General features: G+C 39.4%; 1 protein-coding gene across 4 annotated transcripts; it reads right to left on the minus strand.

The window, feature by feature from the left end:
• Positions 1 to 1,963: 1,963 nt before the first annotated feature.
• On the minus strand, positions 1,964 to 12,329 carry LOC118334536 (tropomyosin alpha-1 chain-like). 4 transcript variants are annotated; one of them, XM_035670459.1, is made up of 9 exons: positions 11,977 to 12,326; positions 9,077 to 9,202; positions 4,716 to 4,849; positions 3,776 to 3,893; positions 3,599 to 3,669; positions 3,413 to 3,488; positions 3,095 to 3,157; positions 2,944 to 3,013; positions 1,964 to 2,317 (listed from the first exon to the last, which is right to left on the minus strand). In XM_035670459.1, exons 1-9 carry the CDS (start codon positions 12,088 to 12,090, stop codon positions 2,235 to 2,237), a joined length of 855 nt encoding a protein of 284 aa, XP_035526352.1. In that variant the 5' UTR covers positions 12,091 to 12,326; the 3' UTR covers positions 1,964 to 2,234. The 4 variants fall into 4 exon arrangements, with proteins under 4 accessions (XP_035526352.1, XP_035526355.1, XP_035526353.1 ...); XM_035670460.1 differs by lacking the exon at positions 1,964 to 2,317 and adding an exon at positions 2,516 to 2,753 and having other exon boundaries at positions 11,977 to 12,329; XM_035670462.1 differs by lacking the exons at positions 9,077 to 9,202; positions 11,977 to 12,326 and adding an exon at positions 6,082 to 6,385.
• Between the last annotated feature and the right edge of the window lie 2,146 nt (positions 12,330 to 14,475).

The following is a 14,475-nucleotide window of genomic DNA, read 5'->3' on the forward strand; positions in this document are numbered from 1 at the left end:
CCAAACAAAAAAATTGGATCTAAGCAAAAAATCAGAATTGAGCATTAAGACTTGCGGTGTGAACGTAGCCTTACTGTGGTCTACAGCATGTTTCCCCCCTTAAAGAGCCCCTTTTCTATCATTTTAGTAGAGTAAAAAGTGACATATTTTATGGATATTTCTTATTATATTAAAAAGTGTACAATGAACTCAGTAACTGCAATAAGTTTGTGTAAAATGTATGATTTTTGAGAGGATTATTTCCTGTTTAGAGTTAGTTCACTAACTGTGGTCTACGGCAGGTTGTCAAACTTTTTGGGGCCAAGGACCCCTTACAGGGGAGAACATTTTCCAAGGACCCCCTTATAATCCTCATGCCGATTAAACATATGTTTACTGACATTTGATCTCCTAGATGCCGTAGGAATTATATATCATATCATTTTTAGCAATAAGCTTCTTTTTTTGACAAATTTTTCTTCTTGGCCATTGTTATTAGGCAATTTACTTAACAATATACTTTACATTTAGTTTTCTTGAACTAAATGCTGAGATATAGGCCTATTGTGTTTTTTTTACCCCCTGTGAAGCTCTAGCGACCTCTAACAGGTGTCCTGACCTCCAGGTTGGCAACCGCTGGGCTACAGCAGTGGTTCACAACATTTTCCCCTTAAGGGACCCCTTTTCTATCATTTTAGTAAACTGGCGACCCCTGACAAAGTGACATATTTTATGGACATTTCTTATTACATTGAAAACTGTACAATGAAACCAAATAGTGAACTCAGTAACTGCAAGAAGTTTGTGTAAAATTGATTAATGTTTAGATTATTTCCTGTTTAGAGAACTTTCTATACAATTCTGTCTGTGTTTTCTTGGCCATTGTTCTATTAGACAATTCACTTTACAACAATATACTTTAATTTTAGTTTTCTTTACAGATGTAAACCAGATGCTGAGAGATAGGCCTATTTCGTTTCACCTTTGAAGCTCTAGTGACCTCTAACAGGTGTCCTGACCCCCAGATTGGGAACCACTGGACTGCAATAGTGGTTAACCAACCTTGTTCCTTAAGGGACCCCTTTTGCAAACTGCAGGAAGTTCGTGTAAAATGAGCAATTTGGATGAATTTTGAGCAGATTATTTCCTGTGGATATTGTATCAGAGATTCCTGATATATTTTTAAGAAACTTTTTTATGCAGTTCTGTCTGTATTATGTGTTTTTCTTTGTCCTTAGCAGGCCTCTTTTAAACACATTACACAGTTTTACATTCACTCTGATGCTTGGCTCTTTGGTTGTTTTAACTGTGTACTTTTCTAATGCAAGGCTGTTTAGCAGAGACTCTGTGAATATAGCACGTGTTCAGGTCCTCAAAGTTTAGAGAAGTACATATAGTCTGTTCAAGTGGCCTAGTGTATAATTAAGTACAATTTTGAGGTACTTGTACCGGAATATTTCCATTTATGCTACTTTTCAGACTAGTTTTCTGAGCTTTCAATCACCTCCCATGGCCTCTTCCGGAGTTGCACAGTTAATCTGGACTTACACTAACAGTCAGATGACCAGCTTACTACTTTCTGAGGACAACATAACATTAACCTTAAATGGTAGTAAGCAATTTGATTCTTGTGCTTAACACAGAGGTTATCATTACATATATCTTCACTAATTGAAAAAAAAAAGAAGCGGTTTGGCAGACATTGCCATTGAGGGACAGAAGGGCCAGCAGCTATGCAATGTCTCTAGTTTTTTGTTTGAGAAATTCACCGTCAGCAGAGCACACAGAAAACACTGTGCATGTTAGCACACGTAAATTGAAGGGTGAGCTCTCTGTTCGGTTTATGGGTATGTGTTGAAATTGCCTGAAGGACACACAAAAACACATCACAAACACATATGCAGAACTGTGCATGCTTACACAGAAGACGCACACATGCACACACACGTCAACATAACACATAAAACTCACTTCATCGCAATCATCAGCATCATCGTCAGTTTTATTTGTGCTCAGCGTTTTTGCCTATAACACAATTCCCAGCACCGAAACTGAATATTATATGGACCCAGAACCATTTTTAAAAAAGGGAAAAGAAACAAAAGAACCATAAATATATAAAAGGGGTACATTTGTTTTAACAACCAAGAATAAGAGTGAAATTACAGAAAATGGATGGCATGTAGAAAATGTCTTTTACAAAACAAATGTTTTTGTTCCTTTCATTTTTATTGTTTGATGTTCTTCTTGGCGTTTTACAAGCTACTGAGCTCCTGCAGTGTTTGGTCCAGGACTTGGTGCATTCCTAGGTTTTCCTCTTTTGCGCTCGATAGGTTCTCTGCAATAAAAAGTAGCAGCAGATATAAAATGCAATCGGTAAACAGATGCAATGGGTGAGCTAATATACTGGCCATTTTAGAGCAGACATAGCAAAAGAAACACATGTACGTAAACTTTTCATAGTGGCCATTAAATATAGTAACTACTGACTGTTACAGCTGCATAGTAGTGAAAATGGAAATGACAGAAGACAAGGTAAACGAGAAATATATCTTTATTGAGCTTCAGTTTAATGCAAAAGGAGCAAGAAGCAGTGATAGCAAAAGGAGAAAAGAAGAGACAAAGTGCTTCCTTCCATTAGGCAAGGAGAAATAAAGAGAAATTGTAAACATTGTGAGCTACATGCAAGGTTTACAAGGTGTTCATATCATTGAGGGCATGATCCAGCTCCTCACTGATAGCCTTGTATTTCAGCTTCTGAGTGTACAGTTCGTCTGCAGGTTGAAGGGCAGACAGAGAGAAAGCAGGTGGAGGAAAGTTGTGCAGACCACGGGAGGAAATCAGGAGGAAAAAGAGAGGAATCAGATCAAAGATTAAGAATAAAGAAAATTAAGAACGATAAAGATTTGAACAAAGTAAAGAAGGAACTGTAGGAATGATGAGAAGGATGGAAATAAATCGTACCTTCTAAGTCATCAATGGTCTTTTCCAGCTTAGCCACTGTCCTTTCTGCGAATTCTGCACGGGTTTCCGCCTTTAAAAAAAACAACAAACATATTAAACGTCCGGGCACAGCTTCCCTCAGAGAATACAACTTGACCAGACATGAACTTACCTCCTTGAGTCTGTCATTCAGGACTTTAATCTCCTCCTCATATTTGTCCTCTTTCTCAGAGTACTATAGAGACAGACAAATAGAAGAATATGACATCGTTTAATTGACAATATCACGTTTATTTCTGATTAATTTCCCCTTTAATGCTCAATATCTATGTTGTAAACTCTATTGATGTACATGTTACATTAAATGTGTCTGTTTTTTAAGACATTTAAGTTTTACAGTTTTGGACAGAATAGGAACTTACAGGCAGGTGAATCAAATGGTTAGCACTTCTACATGATCAAATCTCCAGGATAGATTTACAACACCTACCTTATCAGACTGAGCCTCTAGCGACTTGAGATTGTTGGTGACGTTCTTCAGCTCTTCTTCCAGGTCACCACACTTACTGTATGGAGACAGAAATACATTTAAGTTTTCTGAATGTGTTTGCCCTGTTATCTGTGTAACACTTTTAAGGTGCCTGCAATAAAACTTCTTCAATGTGTTTGTGCTTACAGCTCTGCAATCTCTGCCCTCTCTTCTGCTCTCTCCAGCTCACCCTCAAGGATTACCAGTTTACGGGCGACCTGACATTAAAAAAGACATAAAATCACAGTTGAGCGAAAACAGACATGAACATCAGATTCATGTGAAAGCTGAAAGTCAGCTGAAATGGGATCACTGCGCCCGCACCTCCTCGTATTTGCGGTCCGCCTCCTCAGCGATGTGTTTGGCTTCTTTGAGTTGCATCTCCTGGATCTCCATCTTCTCCTCATCTTTCATGGCCCTGTTCTCAATCACCTTCATGCCTCTGGTGATCAGAAAGACAGACGGGATTCGGTTCAACAAGGCATTTACGACAGGTGACAGTTTGATTTCAATGATGATCAATTATGACTTTTTATGACTCATTTTGCAGATGATAGGACTGTTTGTGCACCTTTTGCTGGCATGAGTGGTACAAATGAGCTCATCGGTATTAGTGTCATTGGACATAAAAAAGACATTTATGATTACATAACTTAAGCTTAATCATTCAGGTTATTCTGTTCTGTTTGAGGTTACTGTTAAAAGTTAACTTTGAATTTGGAATTTCTTAAGGAAAATACATCCTGTACTTATTTTGTATCTGTATTTAGCTTAAATCTAAGCTTGCTCTACTTGATCTTATTCATATCTCTATCTAATCTTTGTCTTGTGCACCTAACACATAATTTCCCACCTTATTTTATTTTATCTTCTCTTATATTTCCAGAACTGGCAGCTCTACCACCATGTCCACTTTATACAGCTAAAATGTGTCTGGCCTATTTGTCCTATGAGGGTCTACTTCACTGCTCCCAAGGCAATTTTGGCCAAAGTGGGACTGTCTGAATACAAAGATGAATGCAACAGTTGTTAAAAGTAAACCATGTTACTTTTTTTACTGTTCTCACTTAAAATCCAGGGTGGTTAATAACATCTGCATGCCAACAGCAATGTCTCCAATTGGTGGGACCTGATTTTCGATCAAGGGTTGTGTTGTACGTGGACAAATCACATTATCCCAAAGCCATAAGACGATCATTTTCCAATCTTGCGGCTGCCAAATCGTGGTTAACACATTATGACTGAGGTCCCTGTTGATTCTTACCTTTCGCTCTCATCTGCAGCCTTCTCAGCCTCCTCCAGTTTCTGCAGGGCTGTGGCCAGTCTCTCCTGTGCGCGGTCCAACTCCTCCTCCACCAGCTGGATCCTGCGGTTCAAGGATGCCACATCGCCCTCCGCCTACAGCAACACAGAGGAAGAGAGAGAGGTCAGAGGTCAGAGGTCAGTCAGGAAACATGCTGCTCCCACAAGAGGAAGGATACTGATACGGAAAGTAGCTATGTAATGTTAAATCATTGATTTTAAGTAGGTTTTTTTGGCTCTTGGTTTTGAGTGTAACGTCTCATTAATACCGCAGTTAGGGTTAGGTGTAACTAGTTAATGTATAAACATGTCTTGCAGTCAAATGGTTTGAATATTATAACCTGTGCATATTTAATCTATAAGCCATGAGCCTATTTATTGTCTGGAACTCATACTCTCTGGGCCTGCATATATTCTTGTTTTCTTTTTTTATCTCCTGTCCATCAGATTTCTTACATGTAATCAGTTTCACTCTCAACAACCACGATGAGCTCTGGACTTTGCAGCTTGACCAGACTCTTTGAAAAACTGCTGATGCAGAACAACAGAGAGACAGTTTTTAACCCTGACATATCTGAAGTGGTGCAGCCTGAGCTGGGCCCGGACTTTTGTAAACCTCTCTAATTTTTAATTGGGGGGACAATGGATCGCTTCTCTTTAGCCTGTTTCCTGTGGGACTGTTATCACAGATAACCACGTCTGCTCTCTTCTTCCTGTGTGGAGGCTAAAGAGGAGGAGGAAGGGTTATAGCCCCTAATTCCAGATATGTGTCAAATATAAGTGTAAAAGCTCAAAAAGGCGAGCAGAGACAAAGATACTGGATGCTTGAGAAAAGTGGAACAAACTATTTTCCAAGTGTCTTAGATGTAAATTGGTAAAAAAAAAAAAAGAATCCAAGTTTTTAACCGGTATAACCCTGTTACCCCCTTTCATATTCAAACAACCACCCTGGCGGTTAGTGTAATACGGGGGGGGGCTTGCATTTCTCTGTGTGAGGGTATAGGGCGGGTTTCACTTAGATAACGAAGCCGAACAAAAGTCTGCCAAGAAATGTCGCTACAATGATGCCCCAACTTCCCCATAAGCCTCTAAATCGACTACATTGACACATTACAAGATAAAAATAACACTTCTCCAAATGGGAAACGCAGGGAGAGGTTGTTTTTTTTTTTGTTAGGTTCTTTGATTCCTCGCTACCTGCACTCCCAACACCGACACTGTACATTCTTTACAATCCTCGACCGAGATGCTCGACGGTATGCGAGCTTTAAAGACGAATAGAAAACAAGTGGAAAGGCTGAAGTCGGATAAATGTAAAGTTTTCTCACTTTTTCGCGCAGTTCACGTTCAGTGTCCAACTCCCTTTGTACTGTCAGTGCACGGTCTTCTGCCTCATCAACTTGCTGCTGGAGGGTTTGGATTTTCTTCTTCACCACCTCCATTATCTCGATTACTTTGTCTCAAAAGCAAAAGAAAAGAGCCTTGTCCCCTTCTCCTCCTCCTCAAAAACAAGTCTACCGGCCGGATCCTTTAAAAAAGAAGTTATTGATTTGCTTCAAAGTTGCAAGAGAGTCCGATGAAAACTTTGTTCTCGGGCAGGAAGTTAGGGACGTGCTATGTTGGGATGGGAGGACAGGAAAAAAAAAAAAAAAGGCTGGGAGTTTTCAGGAAATTTATGGCGAGATCACCCAATCCAAGGAAGCCTGGTCTCAGATGACATCACAGGATTTAGGAGGGGAAGGCACTGCTCTTTTCCTCCACAAAAGAGGTGTGTAAAATCAGTGTGTGTGTGTGTGTGTAAGAGAGAGAGACAGGCCTGGGTTTCTATTGTGGACTTATATGGCAAATGTAAGGTGTTGCTTAGGCTGCATTTTTCTGCTCTGATATCAAGGAGGAGCACAGTTGCCTCATCAGTCTGACTCAGATGTATGAATCAGATCTAATGATTTTTAACATATGAAAAGAGCAGTAAATGTATGAGTGTGTGTGTGTGTGAAGAAGAAGAAACAGGAAGTTGTAAACTGAATAGAAGTCAAAGGTCCAAAGATTTTTCTTGTCGCATGGGGGGAGGAGGGAGGGTCATGGGTGGGGCGGTAATAATCCTCTTCAACAGGGGTTGTTGACCTGCAGCGGACTGGAATGTAAATTGATGTGGTTGCAGACATGACCCGCAGCCATCGGGTGGCGACACATTCCTTCAGCGCCCCCTTCTGCCCCCTTTCTGCTTCCTCCTCCTCCTCACTTATCCGCGCATTTAGTTTTCCCTTTCTGACCTTTTTATCACATTTATATGCATCAGAGTCCCGAATAAGCTGTGTGAAATACACTAGAAGAAGAAGTTCTGGTGGACAGAGATGCAAAAATCACACCTGTGGGCATCTGATGGGTCACTTGAGACAGAAATCATTTGTAATCTGACCTTTAACCTTTGGGGGTCTTATCTCAGCTGCATTCACTGGTAGTTTTAGTCTGTGAGGGCTACTTTCATTGATAGTATATATTCAGTTCAGTTTTAGTCTAATTATTACAGCTGAAACTAACGATTATTAGAAAATTAATCAGCAGATATTTGGACGATCGATTAATCGTTTTAATCATGTTTCCACCAAAACGCCAAGCAGCATTCACTGGTTCCAGAGAATTTGAGCCTTTATTATCTTATGTAAACTGAACATTGTTGGGTTTTGGTCAGATATAAGACATTAGGAAGAAGCGCTTTTGAAAAATTGTGAAAATTGTTTTTATTTTCTGACATTCTATAGACCAAACGATTAATCAAGATAATAATTAATCAAGAAGATAATAAGCAAATTAATCAATCATGAAAATAATTGTAATTATTGTATTTAGTAATTACCAAAATACCCTAGATCTTTACTCTTTGTCAGTGTTTTGGGGAAAAAAGAAAGGTTTAATGAAATCTTAAGTAAAGTATGAAACCCCAAAGTATCATGTATACAGTTTGTGTTACCATGTCATTTTCAAATGCCTTTATAATTTCAGTGTAGTTTGTAAAAAAAATTATAATTTTAATAATTACACAATAATTGTACAACAAAACATGGTCTTGTTGCTTCAAGATGACGCATCCTTCTAAAAATGTGAAAAACCAGAGAGTGAAAGAAGAGAATCATCATGTGTCACCGGTAAAACCCCATAATAAGTATTTCTGGTGTCATATTAGTAATATTGGTCATGACTGGACAAAAAAAACAACTAAGTCTAGTCTGTCTGTCTCCATTTTCTTTTGTGGAATCTTGTTTTGCTTTAGATAAAAGATAACAGCTCATCTTTTCCAGCTCACTGGGATATAACTTTAAAAGAAAGATCAGAAATGACATATATGCTCTTAAAGGTGAATGGTCATTCTCTGTTGTCCCAGGTAAGATACGTACTGTAGGGCCAGACGGACGACGGACCAGAACCCCCCCCCCCCCCGAGAAAAAGGCCAGAGCATTGATTTCATTAGACATTGCAGTACGGGGTTCTCTGTTTGCTTAAGCTGCATTCCTGGGATTCCTGGTCGGCTACAGGCCGGCCAAGTTTTTGTCTGTGCTTGAGAAATAGGTCTGTTACAGACCTCACTGAGACACTCATTCTTCACACTATCTGGGTTAAAAGATTCAAGTTAGTAATTTCAAGATTCATTTCAAGGTTGTTAGTTCTAGTTTGTGGTTGGTCAGTAGGTGCTGAGTTAGCAGGAGTTTAGTGTAAATATTTTCCAACATATATACGGTACAGTATCAGTCTGTGGTTAATATGCAATAAGGGATTTTCAAGTTCAATCTCATGTCAAACTTTTGCCATAAAGGCCCACTAAGACTGCCTTCTTTTATTCCTTTGTTTTGTTAAAATCATAGAAACCAAGGGACATTTCTTGGACTAAGATTGTGCCTGTAGTTTCCATGATTGCAACTAGGCAAATAACTTTTTTAATTGTTTTTAATTATTATATTTACTGAATTTCAGCATTATAATCACTTTGCTGCTGTGTTTTATCGCTCTAGAAACAACCACTACACTAAACTAAACTACTCAGGCGAGTCCAGACATGGCCTTTTTCTGGGAGTGTAGAAGAAGCCACACTCAGACTGAGTGTATAAGAACTTAATTTGGAGATTTTTCAAAACTGATTTTGATAGAAAATAACTTTTGTTTGCAAAACCTGAATGTGTCTCTACCATTGGTCTTTTTTCAATCGTGGAGTGATATTTAGTTCAGTCCATCTGAAAGAGTGTTATCAATACTTTGCAAGACTGAAACGTTGTGGTGTTCCACTTTAATGTGGATAATGTGTTTCAGATGTCTTTGTGGTGAACTCACATCTGTGGCCTTTTTCTCCGACAGTTCCAGTTTCTCCTGAGCATCCTTCAGGGCCTCCGAGTACTTGTCAAGCTCATCTTCTGTTCCCTTCAGTTTCTTCTGCATAGCCAGCAGCTCGTCCTCCAGCTGAGTGAAGGCAAATATGACAGAGAGTCAGGGAGGATACAACAAAACCTAACCAAGTTTTTACTCAAAAATAATGAAAATTATAATATATAATAAAACACTGAATGCAAAAATCCAGCAGTGCCTCTAAATGCTGGTATGATATCTAGAGTTTTGAAATATTCTCGATATATTAGACAGCTGAAAAGTAGTTTAAAGCTAATTAGCTAATTGTAATTGCCAACCACTGTATTGGATTTGGTCAGATTCCCCTTGAAATCAATGAAATGGTGACGAGGCAGTGGAAAGACTGCTGCTTTTGGGGGCTGCACAGGGGCAACCAACAAAAAAATTAAAGTTCCTAGTTGCTGCTTTAGGTACACTTGGTCAATACCCAGAAGAACTAGATAAAGGGGCATGACTACTACTAACCTCAGTAAGAAAAATGAGACTAAAAGTCTACAGACATCTCTGTGGCTCTGTGAGGCTTTACTTTAGGTACAGTGGTGCTTTGAGCTAAATACTAACATCAGCCTGCTAGCATAATCACAAGGAGAATGTTAACATGCTGATGTTTATCAGTTACAATGTTTACCATGTTCACCATCTTAGTTGAGTGTGTCGGCATTCCAACGTTTGCTAATTAGTAGTTGACACCAAATACAGCTGAGGCTAGTGGGAATGTCAGTTTTACATGTATTTGGTCATAATGGACAATTTGAAATTTTGACCTGATGATGGCTCTAAATAGAAAGTCACAGTCATCATAAAGTTATTATTCTTAGAGGACATGAATGTCTGTATTAAATGTAATGGCAAGCCGATAGTTGTCGTGACATTTCACTTAAAACCACAAATATCAACCTCATAGTGGCACTAGAGGGAACATCAGGGGACCACCAATGTTATTAGGATTCATCCTCAATCATGAATGTCTGAACTCAATTTCTAATGGTTGTTGTTGCATGGCTAAGAATTCAAGAAGTGTTCCCATCACTGTTGGTAATCTACAGAAGTTGCTGTCAAAAGTTCTCGTCAGGACAAAGTAGTTCCAATATAAACCCCTTATGATGAAGTCTGTGGATCATTAAGAGTAATTGGGACACTGCTGCTGAATTTCTCGAATTCTTTGGTAATTTGGTCCTTTAATTGCAGCTGGAGTCTGCCGTCTGTAATTTATGTTGATATTCAGTATTACTTTTGTGTATTTTCAGTGCCTTCCGTCAGCCTAACTGCACACTGATGTTCGGCCCATCGTGCCAAGAATAGCAAAGTCAGCATCTCTCAGCGCTGCTTGTATCCCTGCCATCTAAACAAACTAAAGAGCTCTGGATAATCTTCTAGGATTTCATGCTGGCTGCTCCTTGATGTGGAAGACATGCTGGGGGTCCATATGTGCAGTGCCAATGACAACTGTCACTCCTTGTGCTCTCTGAGGGTGTGATTAGGGCATTAGCCAAAAGAGAGAGGATTCTTTCCACTTGCTTTGCCTTAGCTCACGCCTTTGTCCGTGTCTCTCCAACTCCCTGCTCTCTTGCATTCCTCTCGTACCGCCATGATGACATGACCACCTCCCACTGTGCAATAATTGCCTTTATTTAGAAACCTCAAATATCCTATTACATCTCCAGATTCTACTTAACTTGTATCAAGTCATACAAGCACACTGTCATTAAGTGAGCCCTCGAATAATCAGTCTGTCTAAGGATCTCGCACTGTAGCACCAAATATGGATGTGCAGATATTCCCGAAAAGGATGCTGGGTAATGCAGTACTCTCTTTGTTGAAAGTCAGAGCAACAGCTGTTATAGATGGGTTGTCTTAATTCCTGCAGCACCACTTCTAGTAGCTTCAAGTAATCCCTCTGGTTCTAGATAATATGTCCAGCAGCGACCACTCTGCGATTCTGTTTGTGCATCCCTCAGGACATTCTCCAACTTTTCCTGCCCACTAAAAGACCCTCGGGCTCAGTATCAGCTGCTCTCTGCAATTCAGCATTTGGTGCTTTGGGAAATACTTGACATTTTATTTTGAACCCCTCTGCAGTCTGCACAAGTGGTTTGGAATTTATTTATAAGTATATATAAGTATGTGTGTAATTAATAAAAGCAGTGCGTCAATCTTACATGTGAATAGCAAATTAATCATAAAATAATCAACCCACATTTGTCTTATCAGTGGATGAAACAGATTAAAAAGTATTTTAGAAGGAAATCATTTCAATATACAGTCTGTGCAATACAGTTAAAATCAACAGAACTACATTATCAAGAATACTTTTATATATAGATATATATCATGATATAGAAAATGTGCAAATCACATAGAAAAGAATCAAATTGATGTCCCTTTTTTATGAAGTACATCACACAAAAACCTTAATAACTAATTACCTTTTAATTACAGTTTGCTTAGAATTATTAATCTGAACAATGATCATTTAATTGTTATAGTAGTCCTGCTTGTGTAGTTATTTAGGTATTTTTGGATGGTTTATAGATCATTTAGTGCTTTTTTTCCAGTGCTTTATTTTGTATATTGTAGACGTTCATAATGTATTAAGTGTTCAAGTTACTTATCTACTATGTTCTTGCACTTCTTTTAACATTTTTTTGGGATAAATAAAGTTAATCTTATATGAAAGTCAATATATGGTTGAGTTATTACCCAGCTAACTATAGATTCAGCAAAATTAGTGTTATACAAGAAGACACATTGTTCTTTCAGTCCATCATGGATGTGATGGACTGAAAGAACAATGTCGTGTGTTCCCACTAAAATCGGCCTCATCTCACCAGCTTGCATTTATCCTCAGCTGCCTTCTTGTCGGACTCAGCCTGTTCTGCCCTGTCGATGGCATTCTCCTTGTCCAACTTCAGCATCTGCATCTTCTTCTTGATGGCCTCCATGGTGACAGTTGGATCTCAGTTTCTTGCAGGCTTAAGGAAAAAAAAAAGCTTTTCTTTCTCTGGGTGAAAAGCTGTTGCAGATGTTCAGAGGAAGATGCCTCACAAGAGCCCTCACAAGGCTGACGGGGAGAGCAACCAGCAGATGCAGAGAGGAGGAGAGAGACAGAAGGAGCTCTGAGCGAGTGAGCAGAGGAGAGGAGAGGAGAGGAGGATGCAAACTGAGATTTGGTGGAGCTCTATGTGATATAAACTTGACTGGAGGTTTGGAGACAGCCCCAGTCTCCAGTGACAGCCCTTTCCCACCGTTTACCCCTTCCGCCACTCCCAGCCTTGGCTACTCTAGAACTTACCGTGCCCCCCCTCCCTCTCCTAATCTAAACTTTACCTCTCGAAGGCTCTTTGGAGGAACAAAGTGGTGAAGATGTGTTGGCAATATCCAGCATTTCTCCTTATTTGGATCACAGCCAAAAGAGAACAGGAGAGGAATAGCAGATAAGAAGAAGCAGAATGATCCGGAAATCACACATCAAAAGGACATTGTTCACATTAGTAATATGAGTTACTGAAGTTAAATTTTTTTTTCCCCTTTCGGCCGCATATCTATATGCCTGTGTTCTTACTCAGGAATGTTCAAATTGATGTTAAAACCAGAGTTGGTTAGGAGAGGACATAGTTTTCATTCTACCGCTGAATGAAAAAGGGCTGTATGGAAAATGATCCAGCCAAAGAAAATTTGGGGAAAGAGCTGTCTGCATGTGATCTACACCAGGCAGCCGGAACGTTACAGTCGAGCTACACAGACATAAACCATAGGTCTACTGCAATTACGATCCTCTTAATTACTATTGGTCTGACAGACCTTTATTTAGATCTGTTTTCTGTAATTTGAAAGGCACAAAACATAAAAAGCATTGTTGACTGGGGGATACAACTTGTGTTCGTGAAATGGTTTCCAGGAATATGGTTTTATGCATCTATGAGATATTTGAAAAATAGGTCATACATGGTATTCACTTCATGCTGTTTGTTTGCAGATTGTTGTTGATATTTATGTTTTATTTTAGTCTTTTCTGATTAAACCTGGTGCAAACAGTGGTAAATTAGAAATTGTCGTGGTGGGTGTGAGGTGCGTATGTCTGTGTGTGTGTGTGTGTGTTGATGACTTCAACACTAATAGACCTGTCTGCTTGCTTTCAACTCTTCTGTGCCAGCTGCCCCGGCTAAAAATAAAGATTACAAGGAAACTCAAAGAACAGTGAGACGTACGGTGGCCATTTAAGTGACATCTGAAGATACACTTGGACAAATGCATTTTTTTCATGTTGCATTGCCACTATTTCAGTGCATCCCTTTATTTGATGTTGTTCTTTACACATTTCCCTGGTTGCAGCACAGAAGACACTGTCCAGGAAGAGTGAGTTGAAACCAAACCTGAGAGTCTCTGTTTTCTGCAGGTCCTCTGAGTTGGAGGAGCATATTGTTGCTGGTAGATCCAGGTAAACTGAGAGATTAAATGTCCCTTTGTGTGTTGAGAAAGTCATTACACGATATATTAGCTGAGGTCATTTGGTATGAGATCATTTTCAGTTCTGCCTCATATCACATATATAGGTATGTAAGAACTGTGTATACAGGGCGTGTAACTTGCAGGCTTTTCAGAAGTCAGATCACCCTGAGGAAAGCTGCCAAACTGAAAGCCAGCAAAATAATTTTTTTTAGCAAGGGAGGGAAACTGCAGCCTTTTTTGGCATAAGTTTGTGAAAGTGGTGGCAGTTTGATAGCATTAAAATCCTGGGGTTAATACAAGCTTACATCATGACCTGCAATGATAAAGAGTGGTGACTGTGTGCCTTATTTGGTCTGTCAGGATGCAGGCTGCACACAGTGTTATGATAATAAATTGCTCAGATACAGATATTTATTTTGGAAGTGTTTTGGTGAAGTTCTCCTTTTAATAAACTTCTTTTACTTCTTCGAGTTCTATAGTGAGCAGAGAGGAGGTTTGGAGCAAAACCAGCACAGGAGAACAGAGAGAGGAGGTAAGGGAGAGAGAAATAGAGACAGGGTGAATCAGATGCGGAGTGAGAGAAATCAGAACCCTCCCACAGGAAACTGAGCTAAACTCCTCTTCTCCTTGTATGGTAAAAACTCCCCCAAAAGCCACAGGATCGCCTTGGGAGTAGAGTCAAAGACCTGCTAAGTATAAATCACAAAGCCATGGGAATGGTGGAATAGATTAGAGTGTATATGAACACTACCATGAAGGTTACAAACTAGTACAGTTTTAGTAGCCTCAAGTGCCAGATGTCATGCAAGCGATATGTGTATACTGATGTTTCAGTTTGGTCTTAATGTTGCCACTGTATGATCAGTTTTACACACAGA

This window comes from Morone saxatilis, unplaced genomic scaffold (assembly GCF_004916995.1).
Source record: "Morone saxatilis isolate NCDOM2014 unplaced genomic scaffold, NCSU_SB_2.0 Contig23, whole genome shotgun sequence".
Classification (NCBI taxonomy): domain Eukaryota; kingdom Metazoa; phylum Chordata; class Actinopteri; family Moronidae; genus Morone; species Morone saxatilis.